Genomic DNA, 27,961 nt, shown 5'->3' with positions numbered 1-27,961 from the left:
AGAGACATTACACACATTCATATACTTTTGAGCATCATGTGTAGCTATTTTTGTATTTTGATTATTTCAGTAATTTTTGGAATATATGTGATTCCTTCAGTCCCATTTGTTTAGTCATTATGTATTGATAGAGGACATCGTTTTACCTTTACAAGTCTGTTGACCTTGTTGGGGCTTGCTTATGTCAAATAAACAAGTACAGTAGATGATAACACTGTTTGTGTGATTCCTGTTTATAGTTGTTCCTCAGTTCATTCACATTTTTATTTTCTGATCCACGATAAATAACTGCTGACTGTGTTTTGGCTTAGAAGTATCACACTTTGTGCAGCATTGGACTAGAAATTGAGTCATAAAAAGCAGCATTCGAACCCTTAGTTGGAATGACTGGTGATCACTTGTCATCCTTAATTTTTAGAAAAAGAGGTTTTGTTTCAAGTCTGTCTGGAAATGTCACCTTCTGTTCTGTTAAGTCCTCTTTTCTATTTCTGGCTGTGTGGGAAATCTCTTTACATACTCAGGGGGAAAAAGTATACTTACATGTGCCTGGGGCCCTGGCCAATGAACAAGTAGAGATCACCACTTGCACAGTGGAAATATTTGCCTCAGCACTGTAATCTCATGCTCCTATATTGGCATGTTTTTTTTTTTGTTGCTTAATAGACACTCAATAGGATCCTGGCCCTTAAGCCTTATAATTCATTACCTGACAAAGCAAACCAGCTGCCGTGGGCTTAGGGATTCACAAATCTGTTTTTATTTTTGTTCCATTTCCCATTTTACCAGCCTTATTTTGTTTTATCTAAAATATTCTCCCTATTCATGGTGACTGTACATGCCAGGCTGCTTTTACCACATAACACCATGAGAACAATTGGCCCAGGGCTCTTCCAAATGGGAGAAATGTTGTACAGCCCCCCCTTTCCCAGTTCCTTCATGTTTGTCCCAAAGGAGTGCAGGACTTATTGTTCATACTCGACATTCAAAATAAGCTCTGAGAAAATGGTTTCTCTCCAAAGAGGAAATAGAAATACTTTTTTAAAAAGGTGGAAAAATAATATCCCAGCAGAAATTCTCTCCTGGAGTTGGGTGTGAGTATGTGTATGATTGTGTGTGTTTCCTGTGCCAATAGAATGTTTCTTGTGCTGTAAGTGAAGAAATGAACTTAATGGAACATAGTGAAGAGCACCTTCATGATAAACTGCATTCCCTCCAAATAACTTGAAATAGAAATAAATTATGGGTGCAATCAGATGGGCATTTAGCCCACTGTTTGGTCTGCTGCAGGATGGGTTGGTTCACTCTTTTTTCCAATGATTACACAATGTAATTGCTGGAACAAACCAATTTGTCTCCAGAGCGTTCCTACCCACAACTTTCCAAGTCCCTATCAAGGGGATTCTACTTTTTTGGTGCAGGTAGGATCACTCTGGTGTGGGAATCGCTGGGCCAAAAGTGAGTGTCAAGGTTCCTTCTGGTTGGAATTTCCAGTATCATGAAGTGGAAATAAATGAGTAACTTCAGAATACAGTGCTGGCAAATTGAACACTCCTTCTGCTCCTTGGCAGTGGACAGTTTCTGGACTGAACCTTTAAGACAAGACAAAGAAAAAATATTTTTAAAACAGTTCTGCAGCACATCCACAATGGCCTACTACAGTCTAATTTTTTTTTTCACTTCCCCTACCCCTCTGCCGAGGAGCAGAGGAGGCATTCAATTTGCCAATATCCTGAATTAGCTTGCTTATTAAACTATCATGATATCGAAATTCCAACCAGAAGGAGGTGGACTAAATAAGGTTGCTTAAGCTCTGATATACCATTTGGCTGTGAAGATCACACCTTTTTAGCCCGCAGCAGCCTGCTTCAAAAGAACCTGTGTAGACAAAGCCTGCGCCTTCAGGAGGAAATATTTTGATACTGGAAATAATGGATTCTATCACTGGAAATAATAAGATAACTCTTACAGTGGGAAAAATATCATAGGTGATGAACCAGTTACTCTTCATCTGGAAGAGTCCTCAGTGATCACTTTCACCCCCAAATGACAACTAACCCATAATCAGAATGAAGACATTTGCAAAGACCATTGTCACAAATTAGATTCAGCCAGGAGAATGTCTCTAGTTTGTGTCTTAAAAACAGGGGTATAGCCCTGTTTCCCATTGCTAGTCTTCACAATCTTTATGGAGCAGAGATGGGATAAGACTTGGATGGATTCCATTATCCGAAGCCTCTTTCTGGGAAGAAACCAAAGCCAAGAGGGAACTGACCCATAGAAGAAGAGACAGAGACTCAAAGAATATCACAGCTCTTATTAAGATCATGGAGTTTTGATTGAACATCAGTTTAAAAAAATCCTTCAACCCAGTCCACATATCTCCCTTTGGAAACCCAGCACCTGGATGCCAAGTTAAGATAGGGAAAAAAAGGTGGGAGATTAACCCACACACCAAGGATGTGGCAAGACTGGGCACAGTGGGGTGACATGGAGAACATTTTGTGCCATTGCCTCCTTTAATGAGATGTAGGGGGAGGATTGCTATGACATGTCATATTTTTTCTGCAACCTATGTTTGAGCTTATGGGTGGGTTTGAACATATTTATGATTAATCTGGTGAGAAAGCCCGATTACTCACAAACATGTTTGAATTTGCTTATGGGTTCAAGTGTAGGTTGCAGAGAAAATGTGAAGTGTCATAAAAATCCGCCCCTGCTAATGATATGGATATAGCATTTATATCATAAGACTTATCTGGAGAATATTCACATGTACTGTACATATATACATAATGGAATGATTGACATGAGCACTGAAAACCACCCAGCTCCTCTTACTGGGGAAAGCGTTAAACATGATTTATATTGGATGGGTTTGTATGTGTGCACCATGAAGGTTGTTTGGGCAAGGAGTGGATAATTGGGACATAGAACACCTTTGGCCAGCATGATTTGGGCCCACAATGAGGAGGTGGAACTCTTTTTTAAAAAATTGTGGTGAAGCTTAATCAGTGTGCTTTGCAGCTGATTAACAGCTGGAAGGTTTTGTCCTTGTGTTCATTGTGGGTGTACGGGGGGGGGGGGAGTGTGGGACCCGAGTTGCAGTCTGAGTTTGGAGCAGGTAGAAAATAAGGAAGAGAACCACAAGATAATTAAGGGGTTGTTGCTTTGCTGTTCATCTTGGTTTAAAGAAATTACATTAACAATAACTATTCTCTAGCTCAGTTTTACGGCACGGAGCAACTTCTGAAACAATCTCATGGAGGAAAGAGGAGTCCAAATTAATATTTCACATCAATTCTAAATTTGGGAGATGTCATTTACTGACATTTTTAAAACTTTAAAGTTTAAATATTAATTTCACGCTTCTGTTTTTACACATTTAAAATTTTAACCATCCATGTGTGTGCATGTGTGCAGCAGGCACAGACACGCATAAACAGAGCTTTCAACTTATCTGCAGTACTCAAGTCCAAATTAGAAAGTTAACCATGGAGACTTGAGGGCAGGACTTCGAATATGTGCTTCTGGTTTGAGCCTGAGACTAAACAACCCTATGAGATAGAGAAAAGAAATGTGTGTGAGAATGGCCAGCAAAACGGATCACACCCAGGCTCCACCCCAAGTCATTCAGTAAAGATCTTTGCTTCCTTTGGCCTCCTTTCCCAAAAGGACTGGTGATGCTCTGGAAATGCAGGGAGGGAAAGGAAATGGGAATGCTGAATGGTGAATGGCTTGAATTGCCTAGTGTTCCTCCACAGTGCCCCCTAGGGGAAGAGCAAGAGAGACGCAACCACTTCATTCTGCACCTTGATGGGGGAAACTGGCTGTGCACAAAGAGGATGGTAGAAGTGGATTCCCCAGGTAATGCTGACTGGTATAGAAATCCGGGAGGACTGGGAAATAATGCAGTTACACAGCCCTCAGTCTGAGTAGATGATGAAGCCTGAAAAGGTGCTGTATTTGTTGTTATTGCCTCCGTGGGCTTTGCCCCCATCCAGCTTGATGAAGACCTCATCGCCAGCATCCAGGTGTAGAATGACGCTGTTGCTAGCGTAGTCATAGTTCTGATCCGCATCTTGTGCAATGGCGCTGGCTCGCACCTAGGGAGGGGGGAAAGGGCAAAAGTAGGTTGGCAAGAAAGGAAGACAGGTGGGAAGGGGGGAAATGCAGACATGAAAAAGTGCAACAGTTAATGACATTGATGGGGTATGGAAGTTAACCAGGAGTGTCAAACAGTCAGTTTTTAAACCCAAAGCAAGTACTGTATAACAGTTGATCATAATGGTTGGGGGACTTTGGAAAGGTTTCTGGTAGTAACTTTTCTAAGCTGTGCACAGGGAAGGAGTGTGGAAGGGACACATTATAAAAATCTTGTACCCTCTGTTGCATGTTTCCTGTTAAATTTCATTGAAAGGCAGACCACTTTAATTTCCATTTTGCAGTGAGCAAGTGTGGAGAATCATTTTGTTAGCCAGAGGCTTAAAATCACTACTTTATCCAGAGCTCAATGTCAGTACTGCAGCCAATATGTGCCAGTGCGTTCTTTGCTACTTTCCAGAGCAACCTCATCCAGCAATTAGCCTCAACACAAGTGGAGCCCTTGCACCACTTCCTTTTCTTCCATTGAAGTGAATGGTTGCCATTCAGTCCTCCAGAAATCAGACTCAAAATGCTGCCATGTGGACCATGTTCACTGGCTTGCTGGCTTCTGTTAAGAAGGATTTGTGTAGAATCCCAAGTCTTTCTGATACCTTGAGACCATGTGGTCTGGTCTCCATTGAAAGGAATCCTGTTGTGATATGTGTTATATGTGTATATATACACATGCGTGTGCACTGAATGTAAGAATACATTTGCTGTGTGTCCAAAAAAAGAGAGAAATAAGGAAAATGCTTTTTATTATGCCTTTTTCTTTTCTGTTTTTGTGGGAACAGACTAAAATGGATACTTCTCTGAAAACTGCTGTGTACCACACACTTCTAGAATCTGTTAGCACTCTGCATCTCTATACTGTAGCATCTGTGAGATAGACATTTCACTGGTAATAAATACATCAAGGAATCTATTTAGGGACAGGCTGGTCACAACATCTCAGAATGCATTTTTCAGTGGGTGTGTAGGCCAGGGAGAGCATGGCATTTCTAAAGATTCCCAAGCCTTGGAAGCAATCAACACTCCTTGATACTTCATTCAGTGTGTCAAGAGGTCAGCTGCTCGCATGAGGCAGTAGGTATGCGATATTTAACCAGAGACTGTTAAGTACAAGGAAAACCATGGTTCTCACACTGAGCATCACTTTGGTAGCAGACCAAAAAGCTGCCCCCCCCCCCAATATTCTGCTCTACAGGGCCAACTCTGTTGAGGGTTAGAAGACAGAACTACAACTAACAGTTCATCAAGAAACAGGAGACAAGCAAGTTCTGCACTGGGTCCTACATAACTGCTGATTCTGGTCTCGCTTTTACATCTGAGATACAAATGTTGAAAGGGAGAGCAGTTTAAAAAGAGAGCATGTAACCTGACCTTGTTGCTAGTCCCTCCAGCCTGTCTTCTATCTGCTCCACCCCACAAAAAGCTTTCACACTGTCATCTTCTGCCTTGTCCTTAGCAGAAACAATGCTCAGTGTCTCACTTACTACTGAGGGTTCATCTGCTGAGCTGTAATCAGCCTAGAACAAATAGCGCTGCCTCCTACCCAGTCTGCTTTGTGGGGCATATGCACGAGCCTCCTCATGAAAAAGGAGGAAGATAATGTGGTATTTCCCCTTACCTCCCCCTCCAAACACAATGTCTATGCTTCCAAAAATGGAAAAGTAAATAGGGCCAGGAGGTACTGCCATTTATTTTCTAACACACATTAGAAGTTCCAGAAGGCTTTTAATTGAAATAACATCAACTGTGGGTCCTGATGGCAATTTTAATTGTATTTTAATTGTATTTTAATTGTATTTGAACCATTTTATCTTTTATTGTATTGAATGTTAATTGTTTTAAGCCGCCCAGAGACCTCTGGGTAGAGTGGGCGGCATATAAATTAAATAAATAAATAAATAAATAAATAAATAAATAAATAAATAAATAAATAAATAAATAAATAAATAAATAAATAAATAAATAAATAAATAAATAAATAAATTAGTAGACTCACTTAGCCCTGACCATCTGATCTCTTCTGTGTGATTGTGGGAGCCCATTAATGGTAGTATTTGGAAGATTTTTTTAAAACTAAAACTTCCAGAATCTCCCAGCTTGTATGGCCACTAGTTGGATTCTGGCCAACAGAAGAGTTCTATGAGCTATAGGTGAGACATTTTCTAAATTCTGCCTATTATGCTGTTTCCCAGCCTAAGACACTTGGGAGTGGAGAAGTGAAGGCCTATCAGCTCAAGAGGGTCTCTGAATGTTCACAGTAAACATTCAAATATCTCCTAGAAGCAGGCACAAATCTACTATGAAACTAATGAAGCTTAAGCTTCAGGGGCCCTAATCCCAGAGGTACCCCCCCCCAATGACTTTCATTCACTTTTTAAAAAAAATATGGTGACCTGTCATGGAACAATCCCATTAAAGAAGGTAACAGTGCTTACCCAGACCTCGATGTTTGCAAAGGGCCTCCCATAACAGTTCACGCTTCAGAGCCCAAAAAATGTAGGTTCAATACTTTACTTTATTGAACTTATACCCTGCCCCTCTAGACAAAGTCTACTCGGGGCGGCTTACATGAGTACTGCCTAGTGTGAGTGTTTAGTGTGTCCCCCCTGAAAGCCCAATTAATTTCAAGGTGATGAGATAATTAGTCATCCCTCACTAGAGTGAACCTCAGCACTTGTTACTCATGCACAGGTAGGCCTATCTTCTTAAGCCCAAAAACTGGACTGAAGAGTGTGTTCTTTCTGTTTCATAGAAAAGTGAGATTGAAGTCAATTTCAGAATTGCTCTTTGATTTCCTATCCCAGAGGTTGAGGTCTAGTGGGGAAGGAAGGGCAGCCCATGACTGGCCCGATGAATTGCCTCCCCCAAAATCTGGGAGTGAGGTGCCTCCTCATCAAGGTTTATGAGCTGCCTCATGCTGAGAAAACTTATAAACTTAAGCAGCAGGCATTTGGCCTTATTTTGCTTCTGTTCCACAAATCAAACTTTTCCATGTATGTGTGTTATATTAATGAAAATTGTAGTTTTCAAGCTCCAATTTAGAGTTCAAGCCTGAATCCTTATCAGCATCACAATACTGTATTGATGATGGTGAGTTACAATTGTTACTTCTTTATGACTGGGCCCTCATCTTTAACGGTCTAATGACTGACAGGTAGAAGACAGCCTGCTCTATGCTTGAGAATAACTGTGCCTATTGGACCTGATCCATACCAACAGGTGAGAATTTTGTTCAATTTGTTCCTGATGGAAAATTACCAACATTTGCAAATTTCTTTATAAAACAGAAAGAAAATGAACTTTAAAAAAAAACCCACACCAAATGTTTGTTTTACTTTTTTTGTTGTGATTGCTTATTTATAATCCTATTGTTCTTGTGTTTGATCTATTTTGTCATGCTGTGAACCACCCAGAATAGTGCATTGCACTTGCGGGGCGGTGTATATATTAAATGAATAATTAATTTAAAAAAACATAAAAAATGGTAGTTTGGTCCCGTCTGTAAAACTCTGGCTGTGGCTAAACTGTCACAGGGCGGGCTGGATTAAGCTGACTCTGTGTCTTCCTTCATATTTCTAGATTTCCATCAGAGGTCAGGAACGTTATTATTATTATTATTATTATTATTATTATTATTATTATTATTATTATTATTATTATTATTATTATTATTATTATTATTATTATTATTATTATTATTATTATTATTATTATTATTATTATTATTATTATTATTTTGGATTACAATCTCCATAATCCCACAGCCAATAGTTCTGAGACCTGTAGTTCCAAAAAGTACCGCTTCCCGAGTTCCAATTTCTGCAGAAGGTGGCTTCAATAGAAAGAAGTTGTTTGCTCTTTTTCTGAGGATGACACAGCTGGACTCCAGGGCTGCTTTTCTTTCTCAAATCTCCATGTGCCACATTTTCTGTTAGCTGCCGTGCTCCCACGCCTTTTTGGGTGTGACTAGAGAGTGCAGCTTCTTCTGTGTCGAAAGGAGATTTCTGCTCTTACACACTTATCTCCAGCTCTGGTTTCCTGGTGGGTGTTAGACAGCGAGGAAGCAAGCAGCTTTGCCACTCAGGGACCGAGAACCCTGTGATCAATTTATATCTCAAGAGCTCTCTTAATTAGGACTTTGTGTTTTCTGTTGAGGCAGACTTATTGGATGGCAGAATACTTCCAAGCCTCAGGGAAGAGGGATTCATTATCTGGACAAGCCTGCAAAGCATGCCTCTTCCCACACACTTGACTCCCACCCCCCCACCCCAAGTATGATCATACCTCCCACTCACCCATAGTCCATATACTGCAGAAGGCAAGTTGGACTATGACCATAGCTTAGAGGAAGTTACTTATTTTCGACTGTAATTCACAAAAAAAACACCTTAGCCAACAGCATCAGTGGCCATGCAGTTGGGGTCTTCTTGCCATTTTAATCCAAAAACAGCTTAATTTCTAACATCGGATTTAGGTGGACTAAAAGAGCATGTGACTTACATACAGAAGGTTCCCCAGCTCAGCCTCTCAATATAACCATTTCGATCAGCCTTTCACAAATAGGCACATTCTGGAGATATTAGATTATACCTCCCATCATCCTCAAACACATGACTAGTGTTATTTTGGGAGAAGCACTCTGCTTTGAAGAGCTGCTGTTAGTCAAGGTAGGTGGATCCTGTATTGAGCACAGCTTCATATATTAACTTGCTAGGTTATCTAAATATTTGGAGAGCCACACAACAGGTTTGTTGTGAGATTCCAGCTCATTTCAGTGCGTAGAAGAAGAAAACTTCCATGACTGGTATGTGTCTGTTCTTCACTTGGCTACACTAAATACAAAGCTAAGGCAATGGCCTTCTAGCATGGCCACCTCCGGCCCTTTCAAAAGACAGACTTGTTCATCTCTTAAGCCTTCTTACACACCCAGACTACACAATCTGGATGCTACGGCACTGCCAGCAAAGAATGCCGGGTGGCTGCAGAACAGAAAAGTTTCAGGTGACTCAAAACAGGGAGCCAGGTGGTGTGTGATTGGAGCTGGAAACAACAAACAAAAAGATTGGGGAAGGCCAGGAAGGAAAAGAAAAATATATCAGAGTCAGATTTTGTTCAACTTGAAAGAAAACCAAGACATCCATTCGAGGTGCAAACATAATAGTTTTTTTCCTTTTCAGAGCCATCTGGGGATGAGTCAAGCCCACCCATCCAATGCAGCTCTGTAGGACCCAACATCCTGCCTTTAATCTGTAAGATTCTTTATCTGTCAGATGATGGGGAAGAAAATGAGCTATAGGACATTCCACACTGATAGCTGTGATAGTCTGTTCTAGCAAAAACAACATTTGGGACACTTAAAGATCAAGATATTATATTTTGCTTAAGTTTTTGTGTACAGTAGCCCCCTTAGTCACACACACTGAGTGTAGCCTAGACTACATTCCAGAAGTGACTGGACTGGTGTCTGAAAATGGATCTGTACACATCTACAACATTCTGTGCACCTGAATATGTCGGCTACAGCCCACAAATAAATTATGGTACAAAATTCTTCAGTTCCATTCAGCTGTTACTTCACTGGTCCTCAGAAACACAAAAGGAACAACTAGCTCCTCTCCTTTCCATGATCACTTTCACCATGTGCAGAGCAACATGTCTGAAGATAAGAGATTCCTTCTCACCTATAGGTTTGCCATGTGAGAAAGAACCAGAGGGTTCATACTCATGAGTAGAGCCACTTTAGACACCTCACTGTAATAATGGAAAACATGACAAGGGATGGGAAAAGAAGGAGATCTTCTCTATGGGTATGGCTGAAAACCAGGTTAGTAACAAATGAATTAATGTCTTACTTTTATTTTTTGAATTGTTAGAAATTGTGTAAGATTCTGCCCCAAACAACAACATCTAGTTCTCTTAGTCTGGGGCCTAGTGATTGAAAATTGGTATGATTATGTATCATAATTTGGCGCCCAGGGTCAATTTTCACCTTATAAATGACCTGCAGTTAGAAGAGGGAATTCAATACTTTTCGAGAACATCTGATTCTCTCAGTAAGAGTTCTACACACCTCCTGCAGTTTGCACATTAGAACACTTTGTTTTATGGTTGGTCACTAAGAGGTAAGCCCATGCTTCATTTGCAAGTATGACTGCTCAACGGTAGAAATCTGTCTGAATCACGTTAATGGAACACTTATTCTAATGACAAGCTTTCTGTAATGTAAAGATTGGACCCTGTATTGTTTATCCCCATTGCAGAGAAAATCAATGAGGTGTGTGTGTGAGAGAGATCTTAGTCCGTAGGGAAAGGAGTGACGTGGCATGTTGTAAGAATACAGGGCAAGAGCAAAAGGTAATTGAGGCCAGGAAGAAGGTGGGAGAAAGCTTCAGATGAGGCCTAGGTGCTCTATAGACAACAACCATTATGTCTTTTGAATGGCCATGGTGGCTAATGCTGATGAGAGTTGCAGTCCAACATCATCCAAGGACTACATGTTCCCCTTTCCTGGCAGCTGCATTTGAGGGCAGTTGCAGCATCCGTTGACAATGTAGTGAGATGAAGTAGATGTGGATTCAAAACTGCCTGTTAAATCTTCAGCTACAAGTCTCTACTATTTTTTTTAAAGCAATATTTTAAAATAGGCTGGGCTGAGACTCCTCATTACGAGACTCTTGAATGCTGACATGGTGCTAATCCAGACATTCTCCATGCATCCAGTGCTGTTCCTTTATTTTCCATTATAACAACCCCTCCCTTTCTGCCTTTCTGCCTGTCTGCAATGCACTTGCTAGTTAAACGCCCATGGCAGCGAACAGCAGTTCGGCACTGTCACTGAGGCCATTTATCTCCACTCGTTAAGGAGCTGCCTTGTCACAGCACATGAGCCTGTTATGACATTATCCTCTAACTAGTGAAGATAAATTGCTGCTCCAGAGCTGGCCTCCTGGTGTTGCTATTTCTTCCAAGGCGTGTGCATGCATCAGGGAAATGGGTTTTGGTTCTAGTTGTAGGGTTTCTTCACCTTTCGACAGCAGACTGGATCAGTGTTTCTGGGGTCAGAATCTGGATGGTGATGGAGATGTAGGTAAAACGACAGCTGGGACTGAGGCTTAGTTCTGAAACAGTGACAGCAGAGACAGAGCTTTGAAAAGTTACACCTGAAGATTACAACTCAGGAAATCCACCAACCATGTGGCCTACAGCTGAAGGAAGGCAGCCAAAAGTATGGACCCTGTACATTTGGATCCTGGCTCTTCATCTGCAAAATGCAAATGCCATTCTTGAAGCTGTTGTTAAGGATACTGCTTTTTCTATTTCCCCCTTTTTCTATTTCTATAAAACAGAAATCATAATCATATGCCATCAAGTTAATTCTGACTTATGGCAATACTTTTCAGTGTTTGCTAGATAGAGAATACTCAGGAGGAGTTTATCAGTCCTTTCTTCTGGGGACACCCTGGGATTATGAAACTTGCCCATGACCACACAGGCTGGCTATTCTTTCAGGAGGCACATTGGGGAATCGAACTCCCAACCTCTGGCAGTGCAGTCAGATACCTAGAACCACTGAGCTATACAAGCCAGCATAGGAGTTTCGAATTCTTGTTTTCTTGCCAGTACTGTACTAGAATCCAGTATCGTAATGATGAATCCTCTCATAGGCAGAATGAGGTTCAGTTTGCAGTTTCAAATGTAGAGTAAAATTTACAGAGAATTTAGCTAAAGCTAGCTAAACTGGAGGGCTCATAACATTATAACGGGCTCATGTGGTGTGACAAGGCAGCTCCTTAACAAGTGGAGATAAATGCCCTTGGTGACCGCACTAAACTTTGGAAGAAGTGATGGCAGTTGTTCTCAGAAATCTGATGGAGTGCAAATGGCTAGGATCCCTATGAAAACAGAATGCTTGTCTCCACCCCGGCTCCACTTGTATATTGGCAATGCAAGTATTATGCAACATTCCCAGTTTTCCAGACTGTCTCATCTGAAGGAAATTAAAGCCTCAAACACCTTCACCTGGGAGTTTTCGTGTGACAACTTCACTGTAATGCACAGGTTGCTACATACAGGTTCATCGACATCCAGCGCTGGATCTGAGGACTAAAGGAAGACTTAAGGCTTTCCCTCCTAGTCAGTAATAAATGTAAACATAATCTGGATTCCAGGTGGCAAAGAATTGAAATAAATGTACACCCAGCAGATGCTACTGGGGATACTAGCCCACCTAGAATCTGGAAGCAGAAGATATTTTGTTACCATAAGCAAAGGACAGGATGAGGTCCCCTACATTGCTCTACATAAAGAAGCTGAAATAGAAACCCAGTATAATATTGGCAAAGAAGATTGGCATCCTTCATGATCCCTAACTATAGCAAATCAGGGCAAAAACAAGTAAAATACATAAGCAGGTAAAATAGAACTTTCATAAGCAGAAGATGACAAAAACATTATGGCTCTAGAGCAGGGGTCTCCAAACTATGACCCGCAGGTCACATCTGGCCTGCCTTGCCTTTTTATCCGGCCTGGTGGACAGGCGGGCTGGCAGGTGTGCGCATGCAGGTGGGAGGGTGGGTGAGAGTACATCCGGGCGGGAGTATGGGCAGGCAGGAGTGCAGGCAGATGTGCAGGTAGGAGTGCGCGCAGGTGTGTGCATAGATGCAGGCAGGAGTGTGTGCAGGAGTGTGGGTGGTGGGAGTGCATGCACGTGCATATATATGCACACTTCCTTTGGCCCTCAAAAATGTGAAGCACATATGATCTGGCCATCCTGCTGAAAAGTTTGGAGACCTCTGCTCCTGTTTGCTGCTGTGTTTGCACAATCAACACTTAAATAAAACCTGGTAATTACCACCACCACCACCCCAATAATCAATTACCAAACAAACTCAATGAACTTGTAACTTGTGAAACTGCAAAGCATAATCAAATATCCTCGATGTTTTAGGGCAGCTCTGCTTCTACCTGCCAAACTACCATCTCATTTGTTTCTGTTCTTCATTTAAAAGGAAGGACAGGATGTGTGGTACATGTACCTTTTGTCCTCTGATCAAAGGGAGTAGTCATGGACTCAGAAATAACTACCAAAGGATTTCTATTGCTGACCCAAACATCTGCTGCCTGAGGCCATATGCCAGCGCTGGCTCTGATCTACACTGAAGATTTTTCCTTTTCTAGTGTGTCCATTTGTTGGTCTTCCTCATGCAATTGTTGCTGCTCTGTGGTAGCTTTAGGGTTTAGAATGAATTTAAGGGCCACTCAACAAGGCACAGTATTATAATTAGGGGAGACATAGTGTTTTCATAGCACCAGCTATGTGCCTTATTCGCGTGTCTTTATAGCACCAGCATATGCTGCGAACCGCCATGTAGCAGCTGTGAGGTTATTCACACTGTACTGTGGGCGCCCAGTGAAAAATAATCTCAAAAATAAAGTAAAATTAATGGATTTCCTGCTGGCAAATCCTTACCCCTTCCCAGCTGAAAACAAAGGACTTGGCTTCCTTCCGAATTAACACTTTATAGACCACAGTCCAGCTAGGCAAAGGGATTGCATCTGTTTGCTTTTCCTTCTCTTCCCTTTGACTCCTTCCTTCCCTTCTTTTTTTCACTGTACTCCTTTGTAGCATTTGGAAGAAATGCAACAGCCTTAGATTAGTTGTAGGCAGACAGGCAGATTCTGGGATGCCTGGAGTCAGAATCCTTGCAAGGAAAGAGCAAGGAAGTGGAAGAGGAGAAAGATGTAGAGGCAGGCAGGAAGAAGACTCCTTTTGGGGGAGCTGAAGGGAAGCAGAATCGGCCTTACCATTAGGCAGAGTGGTTGTCTTAGGGAGCAGCTTTCTAACCTTATGGAAAAGCAGAAAATGCTGAGCTGTTTAAAATTTTTATTTAACTACTAGGAATTGCCAGCTTGGCTGGCATAGATATTATGCATTTTGACTTGGGTGAGTGGATGGGATGTCATTTGCTATTCTGCCTCAGCAAAATGTTTGGGATCCAACCTGAAAGAAAAGGAGAAGTGGTGATCCAAAAAGCAACTTGATACCCTATGTATGTATGTATGTATGTATGTATGTATGTATGTATGTATGTATGTATGTATGTATGTATGTATGTATGTATGTATGTATGTATGTATGTATGTATGTGTGCGTGCATGCGCGCATGCGTGCATGCGTGCATGCGTGCATGTGTGCATGCGTGCATAGGCCACTCCATATAATAAGGGTTATAAAATACACAACTGACTTAACAGCCCCCAGTATCACAGCTGATTCCCAGAGTGTTCTAAATGCAGGTTTGTCAGGGGGAGCTTAATCCTGAGAGAGAATAGCATCAGGACAATTAGCTGGGAAACATCATGCAACATGCAAGTGAGCTAAAGGGCATGGAAAAAATAATTTCAGGGGGGCGTCTCTATGCCTTTTGAAAAGGGAAAATAAGCAGTTTTTTAAAAAGTGAAAGAGATATTCTAAATTATAAATTGCATGGTGATTAACTTTTTAATCTGTTTAATGGTAATACTTCTTGGATGTAGGATCAGTAATTTTTTTATCTAGGTTGGTGACTGTAAGAGAGCCCAGCAGGGATGGGGATTCAAGTCACAGGACCCGCTGTCAAGTCGGACTTAAGTCACACCAGTGACTCTGCTCAGATTTGACTTGAGGCTATTCCCTGCCCCCCCAATGACTTGGACTTGACTTGCAACTCAGAATTCACCCACACCTTCCTTTTCTCCAGGGAAAAAAAAGCTTATTTTTAATAGTGAGTCGGACTTGGTATTTGGTACCAAAAACTCAGACTTATGCCCATAGGGAAGGGGAAATACTTTTTTGGATTACAGTTCCCAAAAGTCTAAAAATGTCACTTTTCCAAGCTCTGAAAGCATTACACTACTAAGAGAATATCTTTGTATACTATGTAGCCTGCAAAATTAACTTGTAAACCTCCCAAAGGGTACTTTAAGCACTATAGGGTGGTATATAAGGAGCACACTTTGTAGATCAGGCCCAGACAACTTTTGGGAAACCCACAGGCAGGACTTAAGTGCAACATCATGCTCTCACTTCAGTCACCCAGCAGTTGGTATTAAGGAGCCTATTGCCTCTCAATATTGGATATAGTAGTCAAGATTAGTAACTGTTTGTTTGCTTGTTTGTTTACACTTTTGTACCACCCCATTAGTGCAAACATTCTCTGGGAGGTTCACAATATACAATAATATTATACAATAAAAACTCTACAGTCTACAAGAAGTACAATAAAAATGATGTTGTTAGCTAAACCAATAGACCTACCATTAAATAGAATTACACAAGTTAAAACACATTTAAACCCCTCAAGTCAGTAGTTCCACACTAGTAGAAGGTAGCTTTAAGGTTTTGATGAGCTTTCAAAAAATTCAGAGGGATGGTTCCTGGCAAACATCTGTAGGAATTTTATTCCAGAGGGAAGGAGCCAGGTGGTACTAGCTCCTTTGGCCTCCTTGGGTCTTACAATTCTTAATATCTATGATTGCAAGGAGTGAGCGAGATGGGTAGTTATTTTGTGGGTGAGAAGTTCAAGTATGGAGGGCCTAAACCATTAATGACTCTATAGGTCATGACCAAAACCTTGAATTGGGCTGCGAAACTAACAGGGTGCCAATGAAGGTGTGCCAAGACTGGGGATACGTATACAGTGGTGCCCCACTTGACAACGATAATTCATTCCGTTAAAATCGGTGTAAAGCGAAATTGTCATCAAGCAAAAGTAAAAAACCCATTGGGATGCATTAAAAACCAGTTAATGCGTTCCAATGGGGGAAATACCTCATTGTCCAGTGAAGATCCTCCATAGGGGAAGTCATTTTCAATTGCTGTCTTCCAGAAATAGGTCCGGCAAACAGCGGGAGGCCATTTTGAAAACCCGACGATCAGCTGTAAAGATTGTCGTCAAGGGAAAAATCGGTTCCCGATTCAACGTAAAGTGAAAATCGCCCATAGAAACATCATTTTGCGATCGCACAAATGTCATCGTAAAGCGATTTTGTCATCTAATGGGGTCATCGTCAAGTGGGGCACCACTGTATGTTCATATCTTCAGGTACCTGTAACCAGTCTGGCTGTCACATTTTAGACCTGCTAAAATTTCTGTATTGACTTCAAGGGCAGCCCTACATAGAAAGTGCTACAGTAGTCTATTTTAGAGTTATCAATGCATAAGCCACTGATGGTAGGCATTTTTTTTATCCAGCTATGAGTGTAGATAGGGAATCAACCATAGATAATAAAAGGCACTCTTGGCCACAGCAGATATTTCCATAAAGAGAGCTGAGTCCAAGAGTACCTCAAAGCTATGAACCTTACCCTTGAGGGGGAGTGCAACCCCACTGAGGCCAGGTAAATATCCCTTTAACTGGTCCGATCGGTAAAATCTCTGGATTCAGTGTCTGTTTATTGGTCCTCCTCAAATCCATTATCAATGCTAGGCGGTGTTCAAGGATCTCTACAGCATATTTCATCAGTTCTGGTAGGGAATGTATTGGATTGTGGGGAGAACGGTACACCAACATCCGTCCCCTTCTGCCCTGGTAGTCCAGCAGGAAGTGAAGACACTCTAGACTCAGGCCCAACAGGACACAGATCCTGCTGATATTAATGGATTTCCTGTGGACTACAGCAATGCCACCACCCTACCCCCCTGACCTGCCCCGATGCTGGAACAAATATCCTGAAGGACATAATTGGGAAATGGTTACTCCCCCTTCATCTCCCACCCAGGTTTCAGTTATACAGTATATCCAGCTCAGGTTTTTCATCTTCTATCAAATCTAATCAGATCTAATATTAGTTTAGATATTAATATTAGTTTTGGACTGACCTGGCATTTAACAGCAATTATGTGCAGACCAGAAGGTTGTCTGATAGGGTTACCTCAATTCTGGTGGCTAAGAGGAGGACGAGAGCATGGAATACATATTACACCTCTGTGGTGTGCTCTCCACTAACAGCATATCCTCCACTCAATGTTGTATCTTCCCTTTGCTCTCAAACATTTTGTCCATAATGAAATAACAAGCATTGCTTTACAGCTGTACCATCCAGTTGTGCTTGCTATACCTGGTCTTTTTTAAAAAGGGTATAATAAATTGAGAAATTAGCAGTTGCCCAGTTGTTCCCTTATAGCCTTCATCCTCCATGAATTAGTCTGTCCCTCTTTCAAAGTCATCTAAGGTGGCAATGATCATTACATCTTGTGATAGTGAATCCGTAGTTTATGTGTTGTGTGCAAAAGTACAAGCTTTTTTTTTTTGCACCACCATTTAGTCATGGTGTACCACACTTGTTTCTAGCATTATGAAAGAGGAAGGAAAGCTTGACATCCCTTTCTCCTGGGGATGTATATCTTCAATTGTTTTGTTCTCACTGATGAGAACGAAAAGTTACAAAAGTTTTTATCTGCTATATGGAACTCTATATGATCTCTCTCTCTCTCTCTCTCTCTCTCTGGACAGGGTCTGAGTGTCTGCCATTTAGGGATTTTCAATGAAATATTTCATGGAAGTGTTTTTAGGCAAAAAATATTGCATTTTGCATTAAAAGAAGCCTTGAACAAAATACAATATTTAAGATTACAATACAAGAGTTTTATTTAGACGAAATAAAATATTTTTGTTGATAAATGGTTCTTGCTGATAAAAGAAAGGCTGCTATCTTTTTGCTCTTATGCTAGAGGGAAAAATCTCTCAGTGGCTCATTTTTCTTAACAAGGAGTCTCATTGCGTCCAGATCGCTTTTGCCATTAAGGAAGATACAATTTGAGACTTACATCCAGGGCTTCTTTATTCAGAGGGCAAAGTGGGCATTTGCCCAAGGACCACTGTCTGTAGGGGCCCACATGAAGAGGGGAATTTTCTTTTCTATTTCTTTTTTTCTTTTGCCCTCTGTGAGGGTGCTGCAGTCTGTCCTGCCTACTGATCGCTGGGCTTTGAAGTCCTATGTATGCCAAGGTCACGTGATAGGACCATGATGTGTGACCTTGAGCCATTTGAGCATACTCATAGGCAGCGTGCACAACCTTTTCTCCTCCCGCCTGCCTCATTGATGACCTCAGCCCGGCAGAGCTGACAATGGCAGGCACAGCATTGAGAGGCTGCTTTAGGGGCTAAGATGGCAGAGAGAGGCTGTTAGGAGGCTAAAATGGTACAGATATGCTGTTTTGGAGCTAAGGGGGCACAGGCAGGCTGTTTGAAGACACAGAGGGCACTGGCATGATGCACTTACCAGTTAACCTTTACATTGTGTTATGTAGATAGATGCAGTGGTGAACCAGTGGAAAGATTTCTGCTGTTTGTCCCTATATTTTTGCATACAGGAGAGTCATTAGCTGATACAGTTTGCAAGACTCTTCAGGTCCACAATATGGAGATTAAAGACTGTTGTGGTCAGGCATATGACAATGCTAGTAACACGTCTGGAAAATACTAAAGGAGTACAGACACACATTCAGAACTTCAATGCACTGGCAGAATATTTACCATGTACTTCTCATTCTTTGAATCTTGTTGGACAATGAGCTGTTAGTGTCTGTCCATGTGCTGCACATTTTTTTCTATGTTCAGATGCTGTTTGATTTTTTTCTCCTCTTTGATCCATCATTGACTATGCTTCTAGAGTATCTGAAACCAAATTTAAAAGGAGGGTACTTTTCTTGAAGCAGCTAGGAGAAACTCGCTGGTCCCACCATGCTAATGCTATAGAAGGTTTGTAATTGAACTACTGCAGCACTACCAAATTTCTCCAAAATATGGGAAATGATCCAGATGAAAATTATGACACATAGCATCCAGATATATAGCTTTATAAAAAATGAAAAAATTGGAAAATATCTTTATGTGCAACAAATAGAAAAGGATTTTAAATCAGTTTAATAAAGCAAATGTTTATTTGCAATCATGTCAGATGCACTTGGGCACTGCAACCAATATGTTTGAGTCACTTGTGAAATATTTTCAAAGTTTCAGAAATGAATTTCAAGACATGGAAAAAATAGCTAAGACTATCCTGCCTGATAGCAAATATGAAAGCGCAAAACATTTTTTTTTTATGAGGCCAGGACTGAAGATGTTGTTCTAAGGAAACAGTAAGTTTCATGTTCAAACTTATAATGTAATTATTAACACACTCGTCAATTGTCTGCATGAAAGAAGGAAACAATATTCTTCAATAAACAGCAAGTTTGGCTTTTTGGATGACTTGGCTTTCTGTTTAATAATTAAGAAAACGTGCATTTTCTCTACTACAAGCTTATCAGGATGATTTGGAAAACACATTTACAGATGAAGTTGTTGCTTTCCAGAGTTTACTACAATGCCTTCCTAGCAGCAGCAGCAAAGAGGACAAAGATTATCCAAATAATGCATACTGTAACAAATTCTTGCGAGAAAAAAACTTCATCTCAGTCTACCCAAATGATATAGCCTTTCATCTCTACCTGACATTACAGTCTCCGTGGCTGAGGGAGTGCATTCCTCTTCTAAACTAAAGCTTATAAAATCAGTTTTATGCTCTTCAATGCAAGAACATCTTAACAGATTACCAATAATGTCAATAGAGGGCAACATTTTGAAGCAAATTGTTTTTGAAGACGTCATTAGTGAATTTTAGAAAACAGAAAGCAAAAAAAAAAAAAAATGTAAAAGTTGTTTTCTATTTGAAACCTCATAATACTGCCCTTAACCTATTTGTGGTAAGAGCAATTCGACCAAAAGCAATCCTTCCTGCACCTTGTGCAGTGCATTTCTCTGCATGATTTATCCAGATTGCTTCAACTCCATATACTGTCTTATCCCTGTTGGATGTGCAATTATATTCTGAGCAGCAAATTGACATATCCAATGTGTTTATTTTGGCATTGTAATAGGAGGTAGCACTTAGCCCCTTGGCACCAAGATTTTTATTGCAGGGTGTGTGTTTTTTTTTTGATACACTTTTTGTTTTCTAGTACTAAAGGCTTGCTTATGGTCATAACCTAGACCTTCTTTTTCTTTCATTGTTTCTTTTCATTGTTATGTTGTTTGTTTGCCTAAGCATTGTTCGCTTATTACGGCTACCAAGATTACCTTAGCCAGTCAGTCTTATTTATGTAATATTACACTGTTCCTGTTGTGTGACCTATTTAGGTGGGAAGTAAGGGAGGTGGAGGGAGGCCCCCCACACTATGCTCCTGCCACTGGCCCAGCAGGAAGTCGCTGCTGGCCAGACTCAGCACCGCCAGCAGCCCATCAGTGGCCGGGAAGACGTACAGTGGCGCCTGGACCCCCAGAGCCTTCAGTCCAGCCTGCATGACTCCAGCTGCAGCAGCTGCACCCCCTCCACCAGCTGTGGTTAGATGGAGGCTACTAGCGCACTCTTCTTGACGGGTGGTCTACTCCTCTTCGTTGCCTGGCATAGCACTTGTGCTGGGATGGGGGTGACTGGCTCGCCCTGATCACCAGACAACCTTGGCAGGCAGGGGGCAGCAATGGGAAGAAGGAAGGATGGATGGATGGAACCATCCTGGCCAGCCCAGTGGCAAGACGGTGTGTGTGTGTGGGGGGGGGGTAACAAAAGGGCGGCAGTTGCACCCCTAACAAGATTGTGCCCTGGGGCAACCACTCCCCCCAGCCCACCCCGTGCTATGCCACTCTTCAGACCATGTGTTAAGACTAACAGTTGTGTATGTTGGGTTTTCATGGGCCCTGAGCAAAAAGATGTGACCTTAGATGTTTTAAGTCTTTGCTTCCAACTAAAAAGAGGGTGAATTTACCAAAAAATACAATGAAAGAAGGAAGCCAGGGCACTGAAACATAGCTTTTCTAAAGAAAATAAGTGTTTATCGCCAATTTAGGACCAGCATCCCCCCATAATATTTTGCATTAGAACAGGGGTAACTCAGAACTGTGTATTGCTGCTGCTAAAATCCATTGGCATTGCTGCTAAAATCCACTAACTGCTGTGATGACCAAGCACAGAAAAACAGAGGGAGGTGTCAGAATCTTGATGTAAGATTTGAACAAACCTCTGCAGCTGGAAGGCTGTGTGCCCGCTCACTGGTATTTTCTGCTGGAAAGATGTGAACCCGTCTATCCCAAGCACACACACAGCCTCCAGCAGCTTCCTTTCTACTTACAAAACTCCAACCATGTGAAACTAGTAAACACTGGTCATCCCAGAGTACAGGAAAAAGAACATTTTGGACTGTAACTTTTTGACACATGAAAAGTCACTTTTCCAAATTTAGGGCCCACTGCCAAGTGGAGGATACAGCTCTCTACTAGATGTAGAAATAATCTGACCTGGCTAAAACAGATTCCTATGCTAATATAATCTGGCTACTCTTCTTCTCTAGAAGTGCCCGGTCTCGCTGGTGGTAACAAGAAGGTTCCATGCTACCAGAGTAAGGAGCTGGCCCTCTAACTGTCACTATCACTTTGAGTCTACAGTACTGTGTTCACTGAATGGTAATTTGTCACCTCTAGAAACAAAGCTCTCTCTTCCAAGATAGATTTACAGGCTCTACAGCCAGCCTCACATGGAGGATTGTGACAGGGAGACAGATAATGCCGTAGCCTTTCTAGGTCAGCAGTCTGATTCCCAAACGAGTATCTAATAAACTGCTACAGAGATTTCTGTGTAAAAAAAAGTAGAGGATGTTGGAATAATAATACTATAGTTTAACACCACGATTTAATCAGAGTCTGTTTCTCTGAATTCATAGGAAAGATTCTAGCAATGTTAGCGTCCAGGCCTTCACTGCTATATTGGTTAAACTTGAGTCACATGAAATTGTGGATGAGGATGGAGGAGCAGGAATAAACACACGTGCCTGCTTGCATGATGGCCATATTGGTTCTGCACTGAACCCACTTGGTTTGTGTTTCCTTCTGCTGGGGAGGGCCAGCTGGAGGGTGTAAATGTGCCCGGGATGGATGGGTTCATGTCCTTCCAGGAGAAAATACTAATGATGGGTACATGCTCTTCCAGCAGCAAATATTTGCACCCTCTTAGTTTCAGAATCTTGGATCAAAATTCTGACGATCTCCCTCAGTTACCCCTTTGTTTAGTTATTACAGTAGCTGGAAGACAAATGGACTTTAGCAGAAACAATATACTTTTGTGAGCTACCCCTGGACTGCAAGGAGAACAAACCTATCAATTCTAAAGGAAATCAACCCTGAGTGCTCACTGGAAGGACAGATCCTAAAGCTGAGGCTCCAATACTTTGGCCATGTCATGAGAAGAGAAGACTCCCTGGAAAAGACCCTGATGTTGGGAAAATGTGAGGGCAAGAGGAGAAGGGGACGACAGAGGATGAGATGGTTGGACAGTGTCACCAAAGCAGCCAACATGAATCTGACCCAACTCCGGGAGGCAGTGGAAGATGGGCCTGGCGTGCTCTGGTCCATGGGGTCACGAAGAGTCGGACACGACTAAACGACTAAACGACAACGACGATGAGCTACCCCTGTTGTAATGCAAAATATTTGGGAGTGGGTTGGGTTGATCCTGAATAGAGCTAGCTGGGTAGCTCAGTGAGTTAGGTTTCTGGCTGCAGAGCCAGAGGTTGGGAGTTGAATTTTCCCCTGTGCCATCTAGGAGAAGAGCCAGCCTGTTTGGCCTTGGGCAAGCTGCACTGTCCCAGGATGCCCCCAGAAGAGAGGACTGATAAACCACTTTTAAGTACTTTCTATTTAGAAAACCCTGGAAAGAGTCACTGTAAGTCAGAATTGACTTGTTGGCACACAGTTACTATGTTTGGCCCTGAATGGGAGATTTCCTTTAGAAAATATCTGTTTCTGATGTAGATTGAAACTCTAGAATGATTTTCTTGCAGTGGATCTTCCCAGCTGTCTACTGGACAAACACCTGCACATCAGAACTTTCCATTGTGGCACCAGGATTTGGAGGAGACTGATGCTTTCCTCCCTTACCCGTTACCTGACTTTTTAAAAAAACCAGAGATGCTAAGAGTGAACCTGGGATTTTTCACAGGCAAACAAGAAGGTACAGCTCAGCCACTGGGTGATGGTTCCTCCTGTATGATAGTCAATGCTTGTGAATACATGGCATGAAAATCTAGGAGGCTGCTTAGCATTTCCTTCCAGTGGGGCAAAGGATGGGATGCTGTAGTCTGCCAGTTATATGAGTTATATCGTACAATGCAGTAGGGCATGGCAACAAAAAGAGGCCCAGCTCTGCTTAAATAGCAGACATGGAATCGATTTGAACCCCACCTGTTCTCCCCTTTTTTTCAGTCTTCCTCCTTCCCTAGGACGTCCTTCCAACTACTTCTCTTTACTGACTAATCCTGACCAGAGAAGAGCATTCATGCTAGCTCGTCTGAATATCTTCCCATCGGCGGTCCATGTAGGCCGTTTCTCCAAGATTCCCCTTGCAAATAGGCTCTGTTTCTTCTGTCATACTTTACCAGATTCCCTGGATCATATTTTATTTCACTGCCCGGCTCATTCTTCTTTGAGAAAGCTCTGTCTTGAACCGTGGCTTTCTTTTTTTCCCAACTCCCTAGTTTTTTTCCTGAGCGATTCTTGTCCTTTGATTACATCTGCCGTTGCTGGATATCTATTGGAAATTTCTATTTTAACCCATAATCTATGATATTCCCCGTTGCTTTGAGAGTATTTTTCACCTTACTTTTCCCTTTGATTATTGTTTGTTTGTACCTATGTTTTCCTGTCGTCTGTTCATATGCCAATAAAGGTATCGAAATCGAAATCGAATAGCAGACATGGATTTGCCATCCAGCTGGAATTTTAACCAGGGTGACTCCCAGAAAGGGAGGATGCAAAGGCTGCAGAGATTGGAAAGTTCCAGACACACAGTTCTCAATGTTAAATATTCATGTGTGGGTGATAGTCAAAGCTTGTAAACACTGCTTTTTCCTACAACAACAGCTCGCAGAATCCATCAGTCAGCATATTCACTACTGGGATTCTGGGAACTGTAGTCCAGAAAATATTTTTTTGATGTTCCACTGATTGTACATATGTCCATATGGCTAAGCAGGACAGGGAATGCCTTTGTAGCATTATGTGTCTGCTTGTGTTCGAATGCTATGCTATGAAAGTTAATCCATTTGCCTTGTGCTATCAATATGGAACATCTCCCTTAATAAGAGAGCAGTGGATGGCATTGGCAGTCTCTTTGTAATAGCTCAGATTCAAAGTCTGGAAACGTTTTAGGCTATACAGTATTACCCAGAATTTGTAGTCACATGTAGTACTACTACAGCAAGAAATAGAACACAGACTTGCACTGAGTTTTCATGCACTAATATATGTATGGAAATAAATGTAGAAATAACTCTGTAATGTAAATAGAAATGCTGTACATCTCAGTCTTGTGGGGAAAATGTGACCACTGGTTTTTGCAAATGGATTTTTGCCATTTGCTGTTGAGATATTAGGTACAAATAGGCAATTCCAGAGTCTATGACATTTCTTACTTTGAAAAGTTTTTTATCCTTAACATGGCCTTAAACTGTACAACCATTTATACTGAGCAAGTTCTCAAATAGAGGACAGTACTCTGGCTGTTTTCCAAATAGAGGATCGCTCTCTGTAAAGTAGAACAGATGGACAACCTGCCCACTTTCTCACTCCACCACACACTGCCATGGTCACTCCAAATGGGATGAGGTTCAAAACACTGGCACACCTGGGCAGGTGAGGAAGCATTCAATTCACAAAAGAGAGGCTCTCTACTTGGGAGCATTTTATCTTCCAGCCCTTTGTGTGTATATGGGGAAGGGGGACTGACTTTTCTGTGATTGACACTCAGTTCAAAAGAAAGTAACTACAACACGAAGGGCCTTTCCAGGTAATGGCTTTTATGTCAGCAATAATTGCTCAGTTGTATGACATGTTCGAAAGCAACCCCCACCCCCAAAAAACTCTCTCAAAAAAAGCAACACTTCTGCACCATAGTGCATTGCAATATTCCTTTTATGTATGCTACATTTCTATATTGATTTCACTCTCCCCTGAGAACTGTAGTTCAGACGGCATGGAAGTGGGACAAGACAAAGGACTAGAACTCTAATCAAGAATTCTCAGCATTATCAGCAAACTACAGTTCCAAAATCCTTGTAGGCAACTCTTGTCAATGTGTTGTTCTCAGTGGAAAAATAAGGAAAGCCTATAGCAGTATAGAGATGCTGCTATACTGAATAAAAAGTTCTTCGGTGGTTGAGTTTGGTTTGAACCCCACTGTTGAGAGGGATTTCTTTCTTTCTCCTCAGAGAGCTTTGTTTGGGGCCTTATCTCTCTCCTCAGAGAGCCTTGTCTTTAGGCAGCTTATGCCTTCTGTGTGCAGGCCACTTGTCTTGCCTGGCTGAGTCTCCTGAAATAATTTGCTTCCAGTAGCATCTCTGTATGATTATCAATGGCACTCTGCAGTGTAGGAGCCATGTTTCAGAGGGAGATATGATAGAATGGGCTGGTAGGTAGACCACTCTGCCTTACAATACATATGGGTATGGAATAGATAATCTACCTCTAAATCCTTTTGCAATGATAACTATGAATGTTCAGGGCATGGGGAAGTTATTGTTTTAAACTAGATCATCTAGAATTCCCCAATCCAGAATGCACTGGCCATGGGATTGTTTATCCACACTATTCTTCCAGTACAGAAATCATGGTGGCTAATGGGTGGATTTCATGTATGTCTCACATCTCCCTCTGCTGTGAATGACATTTATTAGCCTCATCATCTCTTCTCCTTCTCTTTCTCCTTCTTGGGTTCATGGCAGACATAACATTAGAACTCAGATCTTCTAGCCCCACCTTCAACTTTCTGTCCGCAGCACAAGGATGATTACCTAGCTTCTTTTCCTTGCAACTGGAATACTTTGGGCAACACTGAATTGACATAATAGATCTAGAGAAGGATTACAGTCATTGAGAGGTGAGTTATTTCCCCCTGGAGACCAGAATAGTTCTGATCACTGGTAGAGAGAGCAATTACATGGGACACTGGTGCTCCTGAACTGTCATGGCTGATTTACGATCCTAACGATCTTGCATCTTTCATCCACGGTGATCAGGACAGGCAGTTTCACTGATCATGACAGATGGAAAGGCCACTCTTTCGAAAGCCATTGGAAGTGACAGTTCAAAAGTACGGCTGAGTGGGATGCTACAATTGACACACAGCTCCCTGAGCGTGGTATGCTTCACTTTGTGAACCTCTTGTCTACTAAACGCCTGTTGCCCTCTAATACTCCATGAGAAAAAGAAATGTAAGAGCACTTTCTCCCAAGTTTTTGTTTCGTTTTGTTTTATGAGACTTGGACTTGACAGTCTTTCAGAGAGATAACTATCCTCTGTAAAAGTACATGTAACCACTCTATAGCCAAGAAGGCTTAGGCAGGAATAGTCAGTATTTCATAGAATGATAGCCAGTTTTTTTCTGTTTCAAAACTGGTGCTGCATGTTCCATACCTGTGATCATAGTTTGTAACTAGTCTGCAATATTTATATATATTGCCTGCTTGCCATTTCTGAACAGACTTCAAAGGCAGGTCTACAAGCAAAGTGCTACAACAGTCTAAGTGAAGTGCACAGGTATTCCTGTCCAGAAGACAGACAGTAAAGCTGCCACACAGTTTTCAACCAGTGTAAAGTGCTTAGAGGCTCAGGAAGCACCTGCATCCTTCAGGAAAATAGGACCTGACCCCCACCTTAATTTTGAATTGATCTTTTAGGACAAGGTTCGTTAGATTTAGGCCTGTGTTTGCCAATCAACCAGAGGAAAACCAGGCTGAGCTTGTGCTAGAATTTATCAGCATAAGTCAGTTGTTTCTTTAATTAACTGAAAAAACATCATCATCAACAACAACAATATAACATACATAAAAGTCTCAAAAAAGGTTCTGAAATTCAGTAGAGTGTTCCACTGACAGAACTGGTTCCATGCAATGAACAGGGGATTTGGGTGGGGGTGGAATCTATCCTGCCTTCTTCCACCACAGCCATTCTAAATCTGCTCCAAGAGGTTTATGGAACTCTTTGGATGAGATATTTGGTGGCTGTAGACGTCACACAACAATTGATTCTACTTATTGGGCTGGATCCAGAGTTGATGAGTTAGGTGAGAAATATATGTCCTATAGATTTCAATGTATCTGCTTTAAATATCAGTAGCTCTGGATCAAATCTATTTTGCACATTATGACAACAAAGAATGGGAAAAAAAACCAATGGATAAGACAAAACAACAATAGCAACAACAAGAAGTCAAAAGGGGGGGAATGTACATCATCATATAGAGAAAAATATCCTTAAAATGCCCTCTAAATGGCTGTACTTCAAACAGCTTTCAAAGGCATAGAAGCTGGGGTTAGTGACACAGGCAGGCAGGAAGGATGGAAAGAAAGTTACAAAAACTCTTGAATCTAGCTTTTTGCTCTGAATGTAGGACCATCAACTTGATCATTTGCTAACTCTAGAATTTTAACTCATTTAACTTGAATTTCACCCTTCTGGCCAGTTGCCAGGAGACAGCAAAACCAGGGAGGGGGAGGAGTTCGCTGCCATTTTCAGTGCTAGCATGCATGCATGAAAATTTCTTCCTTTGATGTGCAACTCCTGAGGGACAGGAATCCACCTGTGCTTTGAATAATTGCATGGAAGGGCACTGGGTACTCTTGAGCACTGAAATTAATATTATGGGTTTCCCTTCCTAAATCCTGAATGATACAATGTTGTTTTGATTCCTTTTGCAAGAAAACAACCCGCGGGGCATAGTGAGAGGGATTATGTCCTT

At 41.6% G+C, this 27,961-nt stretch overlaps 1 protein-coding gene across 1 annotated transcript in view; it reads right to left on the bottom strand.

Annotated features, from left to right (window-relative positions):
* Positions 1-2,478: 2,478 nt before the first annotated feature.
* The window catches only part of C1QL1 (complement C1q like 1), a 48,628-nt gene continuing 23,145 nt past the window's right edge, over positions 2,479-27,961 (bottom strand). The window contains exon 2 of the mRNA XM_073004128.2: positions 2,479-4,103. Within this exon, the coding sequence (XP_072860229.1) occupies positions 3,924-4,103 (180 nt within the window). The 3' untranslated portion in view covers positions 2,479-3,923. The remainder of the gene's footprint in view (positions 4,104-27,961) is intronic.

The sequence above is a fragment of the Pogona vitticeps genome, chromosome 6 (assembly GCF_051106095.1).
Source record: "Pogona vitticeps strain Pit_001003342236 chromosome 6, PviZW2.1, whole genome shotgun sequence".
In the NCBI taxonomy this organism is placed as follows: domain Eukaryota; kingdom Metazoa; phylum Chordata; class Lepidosauria; order Squamata; family Agamidae; genus Pogona; species Pogona vitticeps.
The sequence above is the reverse complement of the archived record's forward strand: the minus strand, read 5'-3'. Positions and strand labels throughout refer to the sequence as shown.